The sequence below is a fragment of the Herpailurus yagouaroundi genome, unplaced genomic scaffold (assembly GCF_014898765.1).
Source record: "Herpailurus yagouaroundi ecotype Mexico unplaced genomic scaffold, PumYag 183, whole genome shotgun sequence".
NCBI lineage: Eukaryota > Metazoa > Chordata > Mammalia > Carnivora > Felidae > Herpailurus > Herpailurus yagouaroundi.
In genome coordinates, this window is record NW_024412414.1 from 2,591,800 (window position 1) to 2,609,970 (window position 18,171).

At 41.8% G+C, this 18,171-nt stretch overlaps 1 protein-coding gene across 2 annotated transcripts; it reads left to right on the top strand.

Moving 5' to 3' along the window:
- Window positions 1-6,853: 6,853 nt before the first annotated feature.
- Window positions 6,854-14,514, top strand: MKRN2OS (MKRN2 opposite strand). Of its 2 annotated transcripts, XM_040491934.1 has the most exons (4): window positions 6,854-7,685; window positions 11,343-11,392; window positions 12,640-12,802; window positions 14,066-14,514. In XM_040491934.1, the coding sequence occupies exons 1-4, from the start codon at window positions 7,468-7,470 to the stop codon at window positions 14,304-14,306; spliced, it is 672 nt and encodes a 223-aa protein (XP_040347868.1). In that variant the 5' UTR covers window positions 6,854-7,467; the 3' UTR covers window positions 14,307-14,514. The 2 variants fall into 2 exon arrangements, with proteins under 2 accessions (XP_040347868.1, XP_040347869.1); XM_040491935.1 differs by lacking the exon at window positions 11,343-11,392 and having other exon boundaries at window positions 7,628-7,685.
- The last annotated feature ends 3,657 nt before the right edge of the window (window positions 14,515-18,171 follow it).

The window sequence follows — 18,171 nt, forward strand, 5'->3', positions numbered from 1 at the left end:
CAAACCAGACAAAGAAAACTATAGATCAATATACTTTGATAATAAAAACATAAAAATCCTCAACAAATACTAGCAAACCAAATCCAGCAGCATATAAAATGGATTATACACCATGACCATGTGGGACTTATTCCAGGAATGCAAGGTTGGTTCAACATACAAAAATCTATCAATGTAATTCATCATATAAATAGAATAAGAAAAAAATCATATGGTCATTTTAATAGATGCGGAAAAAGCACTTGAAAAAATCCAATACCCTTTCATGACAAAAATACTCCAAAGACTAGGAAAAGAAGGGACTTTCCTCAATGTGATAAGGTCATCTACCAGAAACTCACAGTTAACACTGTACTTAATGGTTAAAGACTGGAAGTTCTCCTTCTAATATCAGAAACAAGATAAGGATGTTCACTCTTGTCACTTCTAGTCAATATTGTACTGGAGTTTCTAGCCACAGCAAGTAGGCAAGAAAAAGAAATAAAAGTTTCCCAGATTGGAAAGGAAGAAGTCAAAGTATTCTTATATGCAGCTGACATGATCTTGTGTATAGGAAATCCTCAGGAATCCACAAAAAAAAAAAAAAAAAACCATTAAAGAAATAAATGAGTTCAGTCAGGTTGTAGGACACAAGATCAATACACAAAAATCAATTGTATTTCTATACACGAATAACAAATACTCTGTAGAAGAAATTAAGAAAACAGTTTCAGTTTACACTAGCATTGAAAATAATAATATTTAGGAATAAACTTAACCAAAGAAGTGTGAGATTTGGACATCATCAAAAGAAATTAAAGAAGACCTGAACAAATAAACTGATTTGAAGATTTATAATTGTTAAGATGGTAGTACTCACCAACTGATGGTTGCAATCCCACCAAATTTCCCACTAGCTTTTTTGCATGAATTGAGAAGTTGATCATAACATTTATATTGAAATGCAAGGGACCCAAACAAGCTCTTGAAAAAGAGCTCTCTTTCATAAACATTCTTGAAAAAGAAGAATAAATTTGGAGGACTCACATGTCCCAATTTCAAAACTTACTAGAAAGCTGTATCATTCAAGATGGTATGGTACTGGCATACAGATAGACATACAAATCAATGAAATAGATTTGAGAGTCCAGAAATAAACCATCACATTTATGGTCTGTTAATTTTTGTGTTCTTTCCCGTTTTATTGATGGATAATTGACAAAACTGTAAAGTATTTAAAATGTACATCATGATGATTTGATATATGTATGCATTGTGAAAGGATTTCCATCATCTGTTTAATTAACACATCTATCACCTCACATGTTTACCTTTTGTGTGTATGTGAGAACATTTTAGTTTTATTCTGTTAGGAAATGTCAGTTATATAAAACATTGTTATCACCTATAATCACTGTATTTTACATTATGTTCTTCTTGTTCGTCTTTTTTTTTTTAAGTTTATTTATTTTGAGAAAGAGAGAGAGACAGAGACAGAGACACACAGAGAGAGTGAGTGGCTAAGGGGAAGACAGAGAGGGAGAGAAAGAATCCCAAAGCAGGCTCCATACTGTCAACATGGAGCCCGACCTGGGGCTCGAACTCATGAACTGTGAGATCATGACATGAGCCAAAATCAAGAGAAGGATGCTTAACCATCTAAGCCACCCAGGCACCCCCAGACCTTGTTCATCTTATAGCTAAAAGTTTGTACCCTTTTACCAACCTCTGCCTACTTCCCCAATCCATCTTATTCTCTGCAACCACAACCAATTTTTTTCTACTCTGTTTCTATGAGTTTGACATCTTTTTTTTTTTTGGGATTCCACATACAAGTGATAACATGCAGTGTTTGTCTTTTTATGTCTGGCTCATTTCACTTAACATAATGCCTTCTAGGTACATCTATATTGTTACAAATGGCAAGATGTCTTTCTTTCTCATGGTTGAATAATATTCCATTGTATATCCATACACCACAACTTCTGTATCCATTTATCTGTTGATTGACACTTGAGATGTTTCTATATATTTATTTTTGAGAGAGAGGGAGAGAGAGAGAAAGAGAGAGAGAGACAGAATCGAAAGCAGTCTCCAGTCTCTGAGCTGTCAGCACAGAGCCCAACGTGGGGCTCAAACTCACAAGCCGTGAGGTCATGACCTGAGCTGAAGTTGGATGCTTAACTGACTAAGCCACCCAAGCACTCCCATGCACTTTACTTTTTTATTTTTTATTCATTATTTTTTTTTAATGTTTGTTCATTTTTGAGAGACAGAGAGAGACAGAGCATGAGCAGGGAAGGGGCAGAGAGAGGGAGACACAGAATCTGAAACTGGCTCCAGGCTCTGAGCTGTCAGCACAGGGCCCGACACGGGGCTCGAACTCATGAACTGCGAGATCCTGACCTGAGCTGAAGTCAGACATTCAACCAACTGAGCCACCCAGGCACCCCACTTTATTATTTTTTTAATGTTTATTTATTTTGAGAGAGAGAGAACACATGCACATGTGCATGGGGGAAGGGACAGAGAGATAGGAGAGAGAGAATCCCAAGCAGGCTCCGTGCTGTCAGTGCAGAGCCCTACATGGGGCTCAGTCTCACAGTGAGATCATGACCTGAGTTGCAGTCAAGAGTTGGTCACTTAACTGACTGAGATACCCAGGCGCCCTTGAACTGCACACTTTAAATAGGTTAATGTTATGATGTGTATATTTTATCTCTATTTTTTAGAAAAAATGAAAAATACTGAAACTAGGCAAAGGGATCCAACACATAGATAACAGAGTTTCTTAAAGAAAGCCAAAATAAATGAAACAGAAAAAAATAGTCAAAATTATAATTTATGAAAAATTTCCTGAAATTAAAAAATGTGAAACAACATATTCAAAAAACACATCACAAACCTGAGTAAATCGATGCCAAATAACCAACATCAAGACATATTGTAGGGGCACTTGGGTGGCTCAGTCGGTTGAGCAGCTGACTTCGGCTCAGGTCATGATCTCATAGCTCTTGAGTTTGAACCCTGCATCGGGCTCTGTGCTGACAACTCAGGGCCTGAAGTCTGCTTGGGATTCTGTGTCACCCTCTCTCTCTGCCCCTGCCCCCTTGTGCTCTGTCTCTCAAAAATGAATAAATGTTAAAAAATTTTTTTAAAAAGACATATTGTAATAAAAGTATTGATCTTAAAAAGAAAGAAAAATAGGGGTGCCTGGGGGGCTCAGTTGGTTGAGTGTCCGACTTTGGCTCAGGTCATGATCTCACAGTCTGTGGGTTCGAGCCCTGCGTCGGGCTCTGTGCTGACAGCTCAGAGCCTGGAGCCTGCTTCAGATTCTGTGTCTCCTTCTCTCTCTCTGCTTCTCCCCCACTCATGCTCTGTCTCTCTCTGTGTCAAAAATAAATAAACATTAAAAAAAATTTAAAGAAAAAAAAGAAAGAAAAATCATCTGGCCATATTGACAAAAAAAGCAACAACACAATGACTTATGAGAGAAAGATTAGTTTGTCATCAGGCTTTTGGACGGCAGCGCATTATGCCGGAAGAAAATGGAATGATGCAGTAAATAAAACGTTAGCCAAGGACTCTATATCCAGCAAAACTGATCTTCCAAGTAGAAATAACAGAGATAAATTGTTATCAACATGCAAAAACTTGGGGAACATTCTTCCTATAAGCCGTAAGTTATCTTTTAGACCATGCACTTCAGACAACCATAATTACTGAAGAGTAACGAAACCAGTAAATAAAAGTTTGTGTCTAGAATTAAGCCTTAGTGAGGATTAAAGGGGATTGCTGTTTACAATGGCAGATGCTCTGACCATGAAGATATAGAACCACCATATATATATCAAGGCATGATGCCTCAGTTCCTTTTCATAAGATAAATGAATAAATAAAAGAGAGCATGTGTGTGAGTGGGGAAGGGGCAAAGGGAGAGAGAGAATCTTAGGCAGACTCCACCCTCAGCACGGAGCCCGACATGGGGCTTGAGCTCATGACTGTGAGCAGAAACCAAGAGTCAGATGCTTAACCCACCAAGCCACCCAGGTGCCTCTAGAAACACCATTTAAACAATGAAGATGAGCAGAGTATATACAAAAACAACACTTAACTCTACTTAGTAATCATAATCAGAAGTGGTATATTACTATTTTCACCCCATGACTGTTGTATGTGTAAAATGGAATTAGCAAATGAGTGATTATGGAACATTCTAATTCGGTAATCCTCTGTATCCTGAACCAAAATTTTCAGTGGGGAAGAAAAGAGATGGGAATGTAATATAGAACAAGGTAAGTAAAAACCCTGTAGTCCTGAATTTGAGTTAGAAATAGCAGTATGGGGGGGCCTGGGTGGCTCAGTAGGTTAAGTGTCCCACTCTTGACTTCAGCTCAGGTCATGATCTCGTGGTTCGTGGGTTTGAGCTCCACATCAGGCTCTGCACTCATAGTGCAGAGCCTGCCTGGGATTCTCTTTCTCTGCCCCTCCCTCACTTATGCACTCTCTCTCAAAATAAATACAATTTTAAAAAAAGTATGTATGAACTCATGAAGTATTTTATCTTTGTGTGTGTGCATGTGAGGATGCACTTTTTTTTTTTACCCCACTTTGCCCACTGAAAAGGTAGAGAAACGATCAACCAGTACATCCTTAGTGTGCAGACTATACTCTTGAATTACCATTTCCCACTGAAAGAAAGAAATCAGGGCTTCTTGGAGAAATGGCTGATTCCAGGTCTGGGTTCAGAGAAAGGTCTGAGATGAACCTGCAACATCTTGATGGACTAGATAGCAAGGAAATCATCAGAGACTATTAGGTTCAAGTGAAAAGGACTCAGGAGCCAATTCAAGAGGCCCAAATGGGACAATCTGAGCTTCAATAAGAATAAAAACTGCATTGGGTTGAAATCCAGCTAATACGTTTATATCTAGGAGTTCATTAAGTGACACTAGAATAATACTATATGAAACCAACTGGCACCTTCTGAGTATGTCAGAGATGTCCTCATTATCTTGAAATGTGAATAAGGAATCAGGCACATATCCAATCTTTCCAGTATACTTGTACCACTGCATAAATAAATAATAGGTGAGGGGAAGTGTCTCCTCATACAATTATTCCAGCTAGTGTATGAAAACAACATGATGGAATATCATCATTGTACCACTGCCAATGAATGAATGGAGCTCTAGGCACTGAGATTAATGGGCACTAACATCAAATAAGAGTGAAGACCAGATCTGATGTGCCTTTGGTGAGAGAAAATACCACCACGCACAGTCTTGCCAAGAGGATCGGATCTCACTCTGATCCAGTCTCTGGAACCAACTGCGAATGTGAAGGATGTACAGAGGGCAGAGCAGTGTGTTGAACTGAACCCTGAGAAAGCAGTCAGCAACATCAGACTGTAGGAGATATTACAGGTCCCATGATTTGGATGCTTCACAAGTATATGATAAGAAAAATCAACGGAAGGAAAGGGAAACAAAACTTAAAACACATACCAAAAATGTTTACATGGACAAGACTAAGCCACAATATCTATGGATGCACACCTAGGTGAGGAAACCAAAATGAAACGCAAGGAGTGATTACTATAAAAGTGCGGGTAGGGGTCAGTTTTGGAGGAAGAGAGGAGGATGGACATGGGAGGGGCTTCTGAGATGGCTAGAAAAGTTCCAGTTCTTGACTGGAGTGATACTTACAAGGGGTTCACAGTAAAGTACTTCATTAAACCATACATTTGTTTTGGGTAATCATCTGTATCAATGTTTTATTTTTACCATAAGAACATTTTGTGGGAAACAGAGAAAATAACGTAAAAAAGGATTTAAGATGCCAGTGTTTTTGTTTTTAAAAAGAGAATGCTGGTGTATTAAAAATGTTTATCAAGGCATGATGCCTCAATTCCTTTTCATAAGATTAAAAATACCTCTTGGTATTGCTGTCATGAAGATGAATATATTCTCAGTTGAAAGTAACTTGGGTCACTCAAACATTCGAACAAGAGCTGTGTGGTTTATATTAATAGTGAACAATCTCAGACCTTGGTCACCTGAGCTGGGCATCTAGCCATAGCCTGTCTGCCTTCACTGTAACAAGAGAAGATGGTTGAAATGGTTTCTAAGGTGTTTTACAGTTCTGTGAGTCTGATGATCATTTTCATATTATTAACACTTAATATGCATTTTCCTGCATTTCAGCCTACTGTAATTTACTTAAATGTATGCTATGAAACGCTTTTCCGAAGCGACCTTACCCGCCATGATACCTTCTCTGTGGGTCTTCCCTTTGTCATTGCTTTTCTCTGGAACTTTAGGCATTGATAAGGGTTTGGCTAAATAAAGTGTGGTGCAGGGGTGCCTGGCTGCCTCAGTCAATAGAGCACATGACTCTTGACCTCAGGGTTGTGAATTCAGGCCCCACGTGGTGTCTATAGATTACTTAAAAGAAAAAAAAAGTGTGGTGCAACCAAACTATGGATTCCTCTGCAGTCATCTGAAAGGACTAGGTGGACCTGTATTCCTGATATTGTAGATACATTTCCAAGATGAGAAAAATACACACATTCCAAACGTACACAATGTTGGAATTTTAAAAAATTATGTGGAAATTTTCATTTAACATACCATTAGTTTTCTCAGGGAGCTGGATTTGGTGAGTGGAAAAATATTACGGAGGAACAGAAGACATTACCTTTTTTTTCTTATATTTTTGTGTAGTTTCTCAAAATTATTTTAAAATTGAAGAATCATAAAGTGCTTGTAGTAAAATGTCCAGCTTGAGGAATTTTCACAAAATGCTCACAAACTCTCATACAACCAACCCCTTGATCATGAATCGGAACAGCTCCAGACCCCCCAAAACTCCCTCATGCCTTCTCCCAGTCAGTACCTCCTACCGAGGGTAACCACTATCCTTATTTCTAACTGTACTGTTAATTTTTTATGAGCAAGATTACTTCTACAATATAAAACATCAAAAGACAACAGCCTCCAAGGATTTCTTTCATGTATTTATCCAACAACAAAACAACATAACTTCTTCTAGAAACACAAAAATAAATGTGGGTCCTTAACTCCAAGCAGCTCACAGGCTAATGACTAATCAAATATCAGAGCCCATGAGAAGCATGAATCTAGTCCCACCAGCGCAAGGGACCACTCGAAGAAGTGGAGCAAAGTTTCACAGAAAAGTAGGGCTTTAAAGGATGAGTAGGAGCTGACTGACGGCGGCTGCAGAACGTACAAGGCTAGAAAGAACCTTTGTAAGTGAGCACAAATGAAAACTAGCTCTTTAAGATACCAGTTTATGGGGCGGTCTGGTAACGGGTTAATCCTATTTGGTTTGGCTTCCGAAGCTGTCAATCAGAATGACGTCATTGTTGATCAGGTTACTCGGGAGGCGTACATTTATTTGCCAGCCAGGTAATGAGGAAAAGGAAGTCTCCGGAAACTAACCCTGGTAGCCCAGGAGGGGAAAACCATGCACCCTGCAGAGGCTGCAAAGCCCTTAATTAAATTCAACCACTGTAAGAAATACATCTACAGCTTCAGTGTGCCCCAGTGCTGCCCCCTCTGCCAGCAAGTCATGAGCTCGAGGAAGCTGGAGGAAGCACCTGTTAGCATCTCCAATCCCTTTACCAATGGGCATCAAGAAAAATGTTCGTTCCTCCTCAGACCAACTCAAGGGACGTTTCTTAGGTACGGTGTTTTTTAAAAAAAATTTTTTTTTCAACGTTTATTTATTTTTGGGACAGAGAGAGACAGAGCATGAACGGGGGAGGGGCAGAGAGAGAGGGAGACACAGAATCGGAAACAGGCTCCAGGCTCTGAGCCATCAGCCCAGAGCCCGACGCGGGGCTCGAACTCACGGACCGCGAGATCGTGACCTGGCTGAAGTCGGACACTTAACCGACTGCGCCACCCAGGCGCCCCGGTACGGTGTTTTTTAAGTGTTACATTGAATTCTGTAAACTTTGCCTTTTGTGTTGTGGTCACTAAAACTTTCTAACATGTACTATACAGGGCGAGGCTTGGTGGATAGTCTTGCCAGTTGTTTTGGCATTAAATCCTAAAATGTAGATCTACTCATTTCATAAAGATAGATGGTGTATGTACTCTCCTAGAGGGATAAGTGCAAGAATATATGAAGAACATGTGAAGGTCAAACCTGCTTATACAATCTTAGGAGAGGAAAACTGAAAGCTTGGAACTTTTTTTTTACCCATAGATTTTACACTAAGAGGCTAACTGGGAAAACGACCCAGCAGCTACTCCAGTCAAAATAATTCCTTTACCGCGAGTTAGCCTGAAATATCTGTGGCAAACAGGTACCATGTACAAAAGCCTGAAAAACGGCCACATACAGACTATTCTACATGGTGGTGAATTAAATTGAAGACCAGACCTGGTGTGCCTCAATTGTGGATGCCACCTGACTTTAAGAAAGATTTCAGAAATCAAAAGAAAGGACCTTACCTCCTTAGTGTCCCTGTGGAGTTTACAAATGGAACTAGAAGTGGCCCAGCACAAGCCAGGTGTTGAGAGCATGGATGCTACAGAACGATGGCACGTGCTTTAGGAAGCATGTTCGTAAGCATCATTGTGACCTAATGCTGAGACATCCTAGCCTTCTTGAAATCCCCCCTCCCAACGCTCATGTGCCCTCAAGAGCTCTGGTTTGGGGTAAGACGGTTGGAGTTGTCTATTTATTTCCCTGCTTACTAACTTCCTTAATTGATTTCCTTCCTGTCCTTATGTGGATAAAATGAATGAAAGTGTGCAGTTTTGCACCCCTGACTCTTCCCGGAGGTCACAGGATACAGAGAGAACAGTGCAGGCCGTAGTACCACAAAGCCTCCAATTCCTATCCTGTTTTCAGACAGCATCAGAGCCTCTGGAGTCTCTATTCCTCATCTGCAAAATGAGGGTCCTGCCGACCTTGCAGGGTGGTGAGGGGGCAGTGTTAAGGCAGAAACATGACCCGGGCACCAGACACAAAGTGGAGCCAACACGCTCTTTTCCATGATATTCTTTTCATATTCAGTTCAGAATGTAACTGGCAGAAATTTCATTTCCCTTATCTAAATCATGAAGCCCAAAATGTTTCACAAGATCCCCTCATTCATGCTAACTTGGAGAATTACTTGGCTAGATTCTGAAAGCTTTTGAATAAAGTGATTAAAATTCAGAATTCATCCACTATAACATTGATTCATTCAACAAATCCTTACCAAGCATCTCTGTGTGGGAAATTCCAGGGATGTCACAGTGAATGAGCCAGAGCCCTGCTCTCCAGAACATGATAGGCTTTTGGGTTGGCCCCTAATAAGCATTTATGTACTCTGTGATGTGGTAGCAATACTGATGGGCCTGGCCTTCCTTGGCATCAGCAGAAGGGAGGTGGTGGTGTTGAAACAGGTTATATGCTTTAGCATCCTCCCATTCCCTCACGCCAGGATCTGCAGAACTTCAAGTAGTCCCCTGCCCACCAGACCTTCTAAGGCCAACTTCTAAACTGTTCCTTTCCCTCTCATCCAATTTCCAAACTCTCAAGAATGACTCCCACTATTCACCTTGAGAAAATTTCATCTACTTTGTAAAAGAGAACCTTCAATGACCCTCGGAAATCACTGAGGTTCTCATCAAACTAGGTTAAGATCTCTCAGGGCTGCCACATATGGTTGTACAGGTTGTACACTGCCCAAAGATGCTTTGTCAAGGTGGTTTTGGGTCCTGAAACTCAGGAGGCACTACACCCAGCAAGCCAAACATGCTGGGCAGAGCTGCATCTGCAGGAAAAAAGGGAACTTTTCTTAATTTGTACCAAGGAGTTGTATGAGAGAGAGGTGGCTCTCCCACTGCCCCTATGACATGCTTCTGTAACAGTCTACATTTTTTTCCCCTTCAGAACACTTATCTGTTAAAAACTCGTTAAACTAAAAAGTCTTCTCTGGAAGCAAGCAAACTCCAAGAGGGCAGAGACCTTGTCAGGCTTATTTCCTGTTGTGCTACTAGCCTTTCACTTCAAATGACAGGCCCATAGCTCGTTCACACCTGATAAATATCTGTTGCATGACTGAGAAATAACTGAAGGACAGGGGGAGGGAAGGAACACCTAGGATTGAGGCAGGAAACAAAGTGCAGTGACATGCTTACGCAGCAATCTTGGGGTAAGTAAGTGCAGCGCCACAATCAGACTGGTACCTTGTTGCCCAGCTTCATTCTCAGCCTCTGAACCCACAGTCTCAAAACCCTCAAAGTGGTGGCTGCAACAAGATGACCTGGGGGATCACTGTGAAGGTGGGGCAGCCATTTGTGTTTTCAGTCATTTTAAAGCCTCGGACTGCTCACTTTAATGAGGAACCTGCGGTCTCATGAAGGAGCTTTATCATTTAACAACAACTTCTGATTTATTTACTAAAAGTTATTTTAATGTTTATTTTTGAGAGAGAGAGAGAGAGAGAGAGGAGGGGGGGAGATAGCATGAGCAAGGAAGGGGCAGAGAGAGAGGGAGACACAGAATCTGAAGCAGGCTCCAGGCTCTGGGCTGTAAGCACAGAGCCCGATGTGGGGCTGGAACTCATAAACTGTGAGATCATGAGCCGAAGTTGGATGCTTACCAACTGAGCCAACAATAACCTCTGATTTATTTGACACTTGCAGGCACTCAACTGGTATTTTATTCTTACAACCAGCTTGCTAGGAAGTTTATGATATTCCCATTTTCCAGATGAGGAAACTGAGATCAGAGAGAGAAAGTGACTTGCTAATGTCCCCCTGCTAGTAAATGATGGCCTGGGATTGGAAATGAAGGTTAAATCATACGGAATCATAGATTTAATGAACAGTCTCAGGTAAAGAGTAATTTCAGAAAACAAGGCCATCCAGGAAAAGTGGGTGTGGCTGCAGGCTATAAAGACCAAAAGACACTCCTTTAGTTTTGAAGGTAGAGGTCCACTGAGATGCACTCAGGATCCTCTCCCCGGTCAGCCTGTAACCTCACCTACAAGGCGGGAAGTATGAGGATCTCTTTCAACAACTGACCTCCAGCTGTGCCCTTCAGATGGGCAGCTAAGAGTTAAGCTGACTTTATGCTCTAGGAGGAATGGCCTTCCAAGGCCTTCCACTGCCTTTAGTGATGGGGGGCCAAAAAAATCCAGCTGGGGGGGCCGGGGGAGTATTTTCTACCTCAGATGTACTCTTGGCTCAACCAGTTTTGAAACAGTGCTTCCATTCACATGGCCACTGATGGCAAGAAACTTGGCACCGGCCAAGATCACTCTCCTGCTTTTAAGTATGGACTCTTCATGCCAGTCATGTGCAAATGAGAAAAAACACAAAACTTGTTTCTTTCAGGGAGTACGATGGAAGGTCTGATCTTCACGTGGGAATAACCAACACAAATGGTGAGTGCACTGCCACTGGTTTTTTGTTTTGTTTTGTTTTGTTTTGTTTTTTTAAAAACTTAAAATGTCCCCACACTACTAGGTAGGAGAGAGTGGTATTTCTAGAGAAAAAGTGCTCATGACATTTAATTAGGGAATTCCTCTTTTCCCTGGGTTCTCATACCGTACCATTAGGTGGGCGATGCTTACCCCCCTTAAAAGAGAAATACTTGACTTTACAGTAACTTAGTACTAATGACAATTCTAAATATTTGAAAGCTTGTTAATGTTTTCTCAGCCAAGAGTATCACCAAGCCTGTTTTGTTGGTTTTTTGAGAGAGGAACATGATTTCTTCTTGTGTTGGAACCAGAATCTGGACCCAGCACACTGCCACTGGGTCCTCACACACCAGGGTCTCTGGTGGCCAGGCACGGGCCTCAGAAATAAACCAAGGGACAGAGGACTTGGGCATGTGGTGGGTTCACTTAAAAAAAAAAAAAAAAAAAAAAGTCATGTTTAAACAAAGCAGTTCCTTTGCCCAGACTTAGCTCTGAGGGCACAGCCTGGAGGCCCTGAAGACAGAGCATCCAGTGTACAGGAAGAGGGCCTGGTACCCCAGTCACAGGGGGTCGTGGGCCTAGGGATGGTGAGCAAAGCCAGGCAGGTGAGGCTGTGATCACAGGCCTCATAAGTCAAGTCTGAAGGCAACCTTTCTGCACCTGCTCAAGGCGGGAGAAACTGACCAGCGAACAGAAACCCAGGACTGGATTTTTGAACTCAGATTTACCCACATGAGCAAATTTACCACCCATTCCATCAGTGGAAATTTATTGCTGATTTAAGGAAAGAAGATAGAACCATTCGTAAATAGAAAACTTGAGCAAAAAATATTTGGAGATGAATATCTATTCTAGTCTCCATTTCCTGGGGGCAACTTCACGGTGCTGGAGAACAGGTAGAGCAAGAACTGGGTTTCCCTGAAAGAAATGCTTTGCTGAGGGCCCGGGAGGCAGAGGCTCGTAACCCCCAATCCTGACTCTAGGCAAGGCCCTCTCTAAATCTGTTAGGTGGGTGGCTGCCTCCCCGGCTTGATCCTGCAGGAGATTCTAGGGTCTTTCACGGTCTACTGCTCTTCGACAGTAATCACAAAGTACAACTGGGTTTCTGTTATGTGGCATTTCCCAGGAGCAGTTGTCATTTTCTGATGGCCTCTAAACAGAGGTGCATTTTCCCTTGGGCTTCCGCATGACTCCAGTTTTGGTTGCAGGAGTTGTGTATAATTACACCATGCACGGGGTCCAGCGAGATGAAGCAGGGTGGGAGCAGAGTGTAAGCATCCCTTTACTGCAGCCTGGCATGTATGGACTGATGGATCAGTGGGACAAGTACCTGGAAGACTTCTCCACCTCGGGAGCCTGGCTGCCTCAGAGGTACAGGGCTGCAGGGGCCACCTGCTCATTCACCATGCAGGTGGGACCCCAGCTCAGAGGACTCTTAAGCTGTTTAGTTTATGGTGAGCCTGTACCAAGAGAGTAGTACCTGTAACAAAGTTTAAACAGGGGTTGAATTTGGGTTTTCTGCAGAGATGAGCCAATGTACCTTTACACAATAGAATCACAGCATTTTTAAAAATAAATGTTTATTCATTTTTGAGAGAGAGAGAGAGAGAGAGAGAGAGAGAGAGAGAGAGATGGAGAACATGAGTGGGGGAGGGGCAGACAGAGAGGGGGACAGAGCATTCAAAGCAGGCTCTGCATTGACAACAGCCAGCCTGATGTAGGGCTTGAACTCACAAACCATGAGATCATGACCTGAGCCGAAGTCGGATGCTCAATCAACTGAGCCACCCAGGAGCCCCAGAATCACAGCATCTTAAGAACCAAAAGGACCACAGCTTAGTACTCCAGTTATTTGACTAGATGTTTTTACATACTTAACATTTAATATGTACAGAAAGACCCCTATTATATTCCCTTAAACATTTTTTAAATGTTTAACATGTAAAAATAATGTTTTTGTGATTTGGCAAATTTGAAATTTCTCAATTTATTGCTCCCTCAACACTTTAGATATATGGCATACTTGTGAACCTAAATTGTCTTGAGGCTTCCTTCCCTTAAAATAAATTTAGACACTGGGATACCCTAAAACCTGGAAGGAGAACTCCATTTCTAGAATGTCAGCTCCCTAAGTTACAATGAGTCAGCACATGTAGACACGCCCACTCCTGTCTTATGTCACTTGCAAGTGGACATGGCCCAAACCGCCAAGCGTCCCTCGAAATTGCACCTCTGGGAGCTCTGTCACCAAGGGGTCAGCACACATAGGGGCCCAGTCCACTGACAGCCCCATTTCAACTCTGCAAGTCCTTCAACAGCTTCATGGCTTGTTCCTGAGCAGCGTTTTTTTTTCTTTAAAATTTTTAATGTTTATTTTTGAGAGAGAGACAGAGTGTGAGTGGGCGGGGGAGGTGGGGAGCAGGGCAGAGAGAGAGGGAGACACAGAATTCGAAGCAGGCTGCAGGCTCCAAGCTGTGAGCTGTCAGCACAGAGCCCGACGTGGGGCTTGAACTCACAAACTGTGAGATCATGACCTGAGCTGAAGGTAGATGCTTAACTGACTAAGCCACACAGGTGCCCCCTGAGCAGCTTTTAAACCTAAGCCTTCCCTTCTCACCATCCTTCTTTTGTAAGGTACGAAGAAGACCATCACAACTGCTACAGTTACACCCTCACGTTCATTAACTGCGTTCTGACCACAGAAGGCAAGGGGCAACTGGACAAGGGTGAGTTCACGGAAAAGTACGTGGTTCCGAGGACAAGGAAGGCTTCCAAGTACATCACACTCTACCGAGGGATAGAGGAGCATGGCTTCTACGTGACCGACTGCCCTGAGGAAGAGACAAACCCTCCTGAGGGGAGCGGTGTGTGCTGAGTGTGCCGTATGCCAGCAGAGGGGTAGCTCGGGACTTCCTACCATTAGTAGATACTAGAGATTTTTAGGTGGGTTAAACTGTGCTTAATACCAAAGTGTTATGACTTTACGTTTAGCATATTTCCACTTACTGCAGTATAAGAATTTATAGAATTAATAAAGATTGTCCTGTTTTTAAAAAATGTTTTCTTTATTTGTTGCGAGAGAGAGAGAGGGCACGAGCATGTGAGCGTAAGGGGAAGGGCAGAGAGAGGGAGAGAGAATCCCAAGCAGGCTCTGTGCTGTCAGCATGGAGCCTGACGCAGGGCTTGATCTCACAAACTGAGTCAAAATCATGACTTGAGTCAAAATCAAGAGTTGGTTGCTTAACCAACTGATCCACTCAGGCGCACCTATGAGGGTTTTTGTTTTTTTGTTTGTTTTTTAAAAGCATGAGCTGGTGGGAGGGGACAGAGAGAGGGGGAGGGAGGGATGGAGAGAATCTTAAGCAGGCTCCATGGAGCCTGATATGGGCCTGATCCCACAACCCTGGGATCATGACCTGAGCCAAAATCAAGAGTCAGATGCTCAATTGACTGAGACACCCAGGCACCACACCCTGGGTTTTAAAAATTGTATTGGATTACAACTAAATTATTCTCATAATGGTTTGATTTTTAAACTGAGATTCCATGATACAGCAGAGTGGCAGCATTTTTATTTACAGAACAATGAAAACTATTTCTATAATTAAAGCTGAACAAATTCACCTTTCCATGTGAACCCAGAGAGTAGGAATTTGTAGAAAGGTGAGCAAGACACAATTAATGAAGTAACTTCACTGGATTGTTTTTATTTAAAAAGCACATGGTAGCCTTTTGACAGCAATAGTGAAGCAAAGAGAAGAAAGAAGGAAAGACGGAAGGAAAGCAAGTAAGCAAGGGTCTTGGAATCTAAGTCAGGAAACAGGTTCCACTTCTCAATTAGCCTTTACGAGCATATATTCAAAGTGGATGGCAATTCCTCAAGTCATTCTGTTTCATTCATTTTGCCTGACCTCACATGAGGAGATTAGGGTATTGAGTTTACCAAGGCAAAGCACATCCCCTGCCTACTTTATTATTTTTTAAACTTTATTTATTTATTTAAGTCATCTCTACACCCAGTGTAGGGCTCGAACTCACGACCCTGAGATCAAGAGTCGCAGGCTCCACTGACTGAGCCAGCCAGGAGCCCCTCCTCTGTCTACTTTAAATGCATAATTCAGGAAGGATACAAGGAAAGGTGGACTTCTTTCTCTAACACCTTCAGGGGAAGGAAGGGGGAACAGGTGGGAGGAGTAATTATGAAGAAATGAGGTGACTTAACAACCACATCAGAATTCATATGCGCAAATAATCACTGAACTTTAGCCAAGGAGTGAAATGTTTCAGCATTCCTCTCTGGAAACTGCTTCCAGAGTTCACTTTGTTTTTGACCAAATGTGATATACTGCCACATCTAATCTTATGCCCCAGCTATGGCACCAAATAAATGATGTCTAATTTCCAAAAAACCAAGTCCATCTTTAAGGAACCGGTAATTTACCCATAATAAAGATATTCAGAAAACTTGCTACAGATCCGTAAAGCCTGTTACCAGGGAGGCATTTGGGTAATGTTTCAGAACTTGGCAAATTCAGTGGGGGGAAATGCATGGCACACCAACATTTGCATTTATAAGTTTGGGTCCTTTTAAGAGAAACAAAACTTCCCACCCAGAACATGATACCGCTTTAAACAGAATTATGACTACTATTCTGTGGTGTTCAAGAAGTTATAAAGACTTGACTGGATAAAGATGAAAAATCGAGTGTTGAGTTTGGGATATATTCCAATTTGTCCCTATTCTCTTAACAGACTATTTTTGGACTCTACTTCTCTGGTCCAGTTCTTTACCCAATTATTGATAATCAGAGCAGCTGTAATTAATGAGTATTCATTAAGGACTCCATACCTGAGTAAATTTCTTAATCTTTCTTCCCTTTTAATCCTTAAGACCACCTTGAGAAGTAGGTACTAACAATATGCCCAATTTGCACATGAAAAGGGACACTGAGGAAATGGCTTGCCCAAAGTCACACAGTGGGAAAACCAGAGATCAAATCTAGGTTTGACTGTGAAGGCCGTGCACATAACCACTGGGCCACCATTTGCCACCAGTAGAGAAGATAAAGGAGAAAATAAAGATTGTGCTTCCATCGACATTCAAACAGGGAATGGAAATACATGTCATAAAAATTCGGATAAAATAAGAAGGGTAAATATTAAAAATGGCAATTTCACGCTTTCTCTTAGTGCAGCATTCCTTGATTTTCAAACAAAGCTTTCACAGCCTCCAGTCCCTGTTTTAGGGACTGCTCTCCAACCTGGGGGTGAGAACGGCAGCAGTCAGCCTATTTCTTCTTTCACTTCAGGAGGCTACAAATTCCCTCTTATAAAAATCACAGTACCACCTTACAAACTTTACCCCTAATGAAGGAAATTAAGCACTGACATAATACCAATAGATGGCAATGTTGCTCAGTTTTGCAGAATTATGAACTGCGAATCCTTCCATTAAGTTTCTTTTATCATACCAGCTAAATGCTAACTGAAGGATGAGGAGAGTCAGCATTGGCACCAACTCTGCTTCCCAGAAGAGTTCTCCAGCACTGGCACCCCCACAATGCATCTCTTCATCTCATGGTCTAGTGCTGCCCTGGGCACACATCTAGTCCTCGTCAACCCTCAAGTAATGACTGACTGCTGGGCTCCTTTTCACTGCAAGGTCATAAAGTTAGCCTCAGGGTTAACTGATTTGAAAGTCTAAAATGATCCGCCCAAAGCATTTCCCCAAAGCTTTCAGGGCATGCATGAATTACTCCTATAACCAGGAAAACCTAATAAACATTATTTTAGAAAAAACACACAATGGCCATTTCTGGCTCCCCTTGCACAGGAGGAGAAACTTCTTGCCATCCCCAGAGCTGTCTTCACTACTTTACCTCCAACTATTTTTCTGTCACCTCCTTCTCCTCCACTGTCACCTACCAGGGCATAAAATAGGCTTTACATTTCCTAGAGAAAACAACTATGGCAGTGCTTATGCTTTTGGTTTATCTGAAAGAGGAAAAAGTACACACGCTTCATGCCAGACACTTTCATTTAGTCCACAAAACACACTCAGCATGCTGTGATCATTTCCATTTCACAGGTGAGGAAGCTAAGGTTCAGAGTGATATGCGAAGGCTCCCAAGGTCACCACTGTTTCCCTAGTGTACACTTGGAATTTGGACCTAGGTTTTTCTAATGCCATTCTTCCTACTTTATCAGAACGTGCTACTTAAAAGTTAGGAAGAGGTGCACCCGGGTGGCTCAATTGGTTAAGCATCCGACTCTTGATTTCACCTCAGGTCATGATCTCATGGTTGGTGAGTTCGAGCCCCACAAGGGGCTCTGCAATATCAGTGTGGAGTCTGCTTGGGATTCTTTGTCTTCCTCTCTCTGCGCCCCTCCCCAGCTCTCTCTCAAAAATAAATAAATAAACTTAAAATAAAAGGAAGAATATCTACCTGTGTAACATTGTTTCTGAAAATAAAAAGATTCTAAACATCTTAAATGCTTGCAATCTTTCATTTTTTAAAAAAGAGTGAATTACTTTGAAATTAAAAAAAAACCACTACCTCTTAGTTTAACAGTTTCACAAATGTGCTTTTTCATATCATGTACTCCTACAGGATGTCTCCCTGTATTACACGAAGTGGTAGAAAGACTAAACTTTTTCAGCTTATATATAAAAAAAGTAAAGATTGAAGATAAATCAAGCATTAGATAACTCTCAATTTTAGAAATGGACCTCAGTTAGT

Coding starts and splice junctions, on each gene's coding strand:
- MKRN2OS (XM_040491934.1), top strand. CDS start 7,468: ATGCACCCTGCAGAGGCTGCAAAGCCCTTAATTAAATTCAACCACTGT. Junction 7,686..11,342: donor ACTCAAGGGACGTTTCTTAG/GTACGGTGTTTT, acceptor TGTTTCTTTCAG/GGAGTACGATGGAAGGTCTG. Junction 12,803..14,065: donor GGAGCCTGGCTGCCTCAGAG/GTACAGGGCTGC, acceptor TTCTTTTGTAAG/GTACGAAGAAGACCATCACA.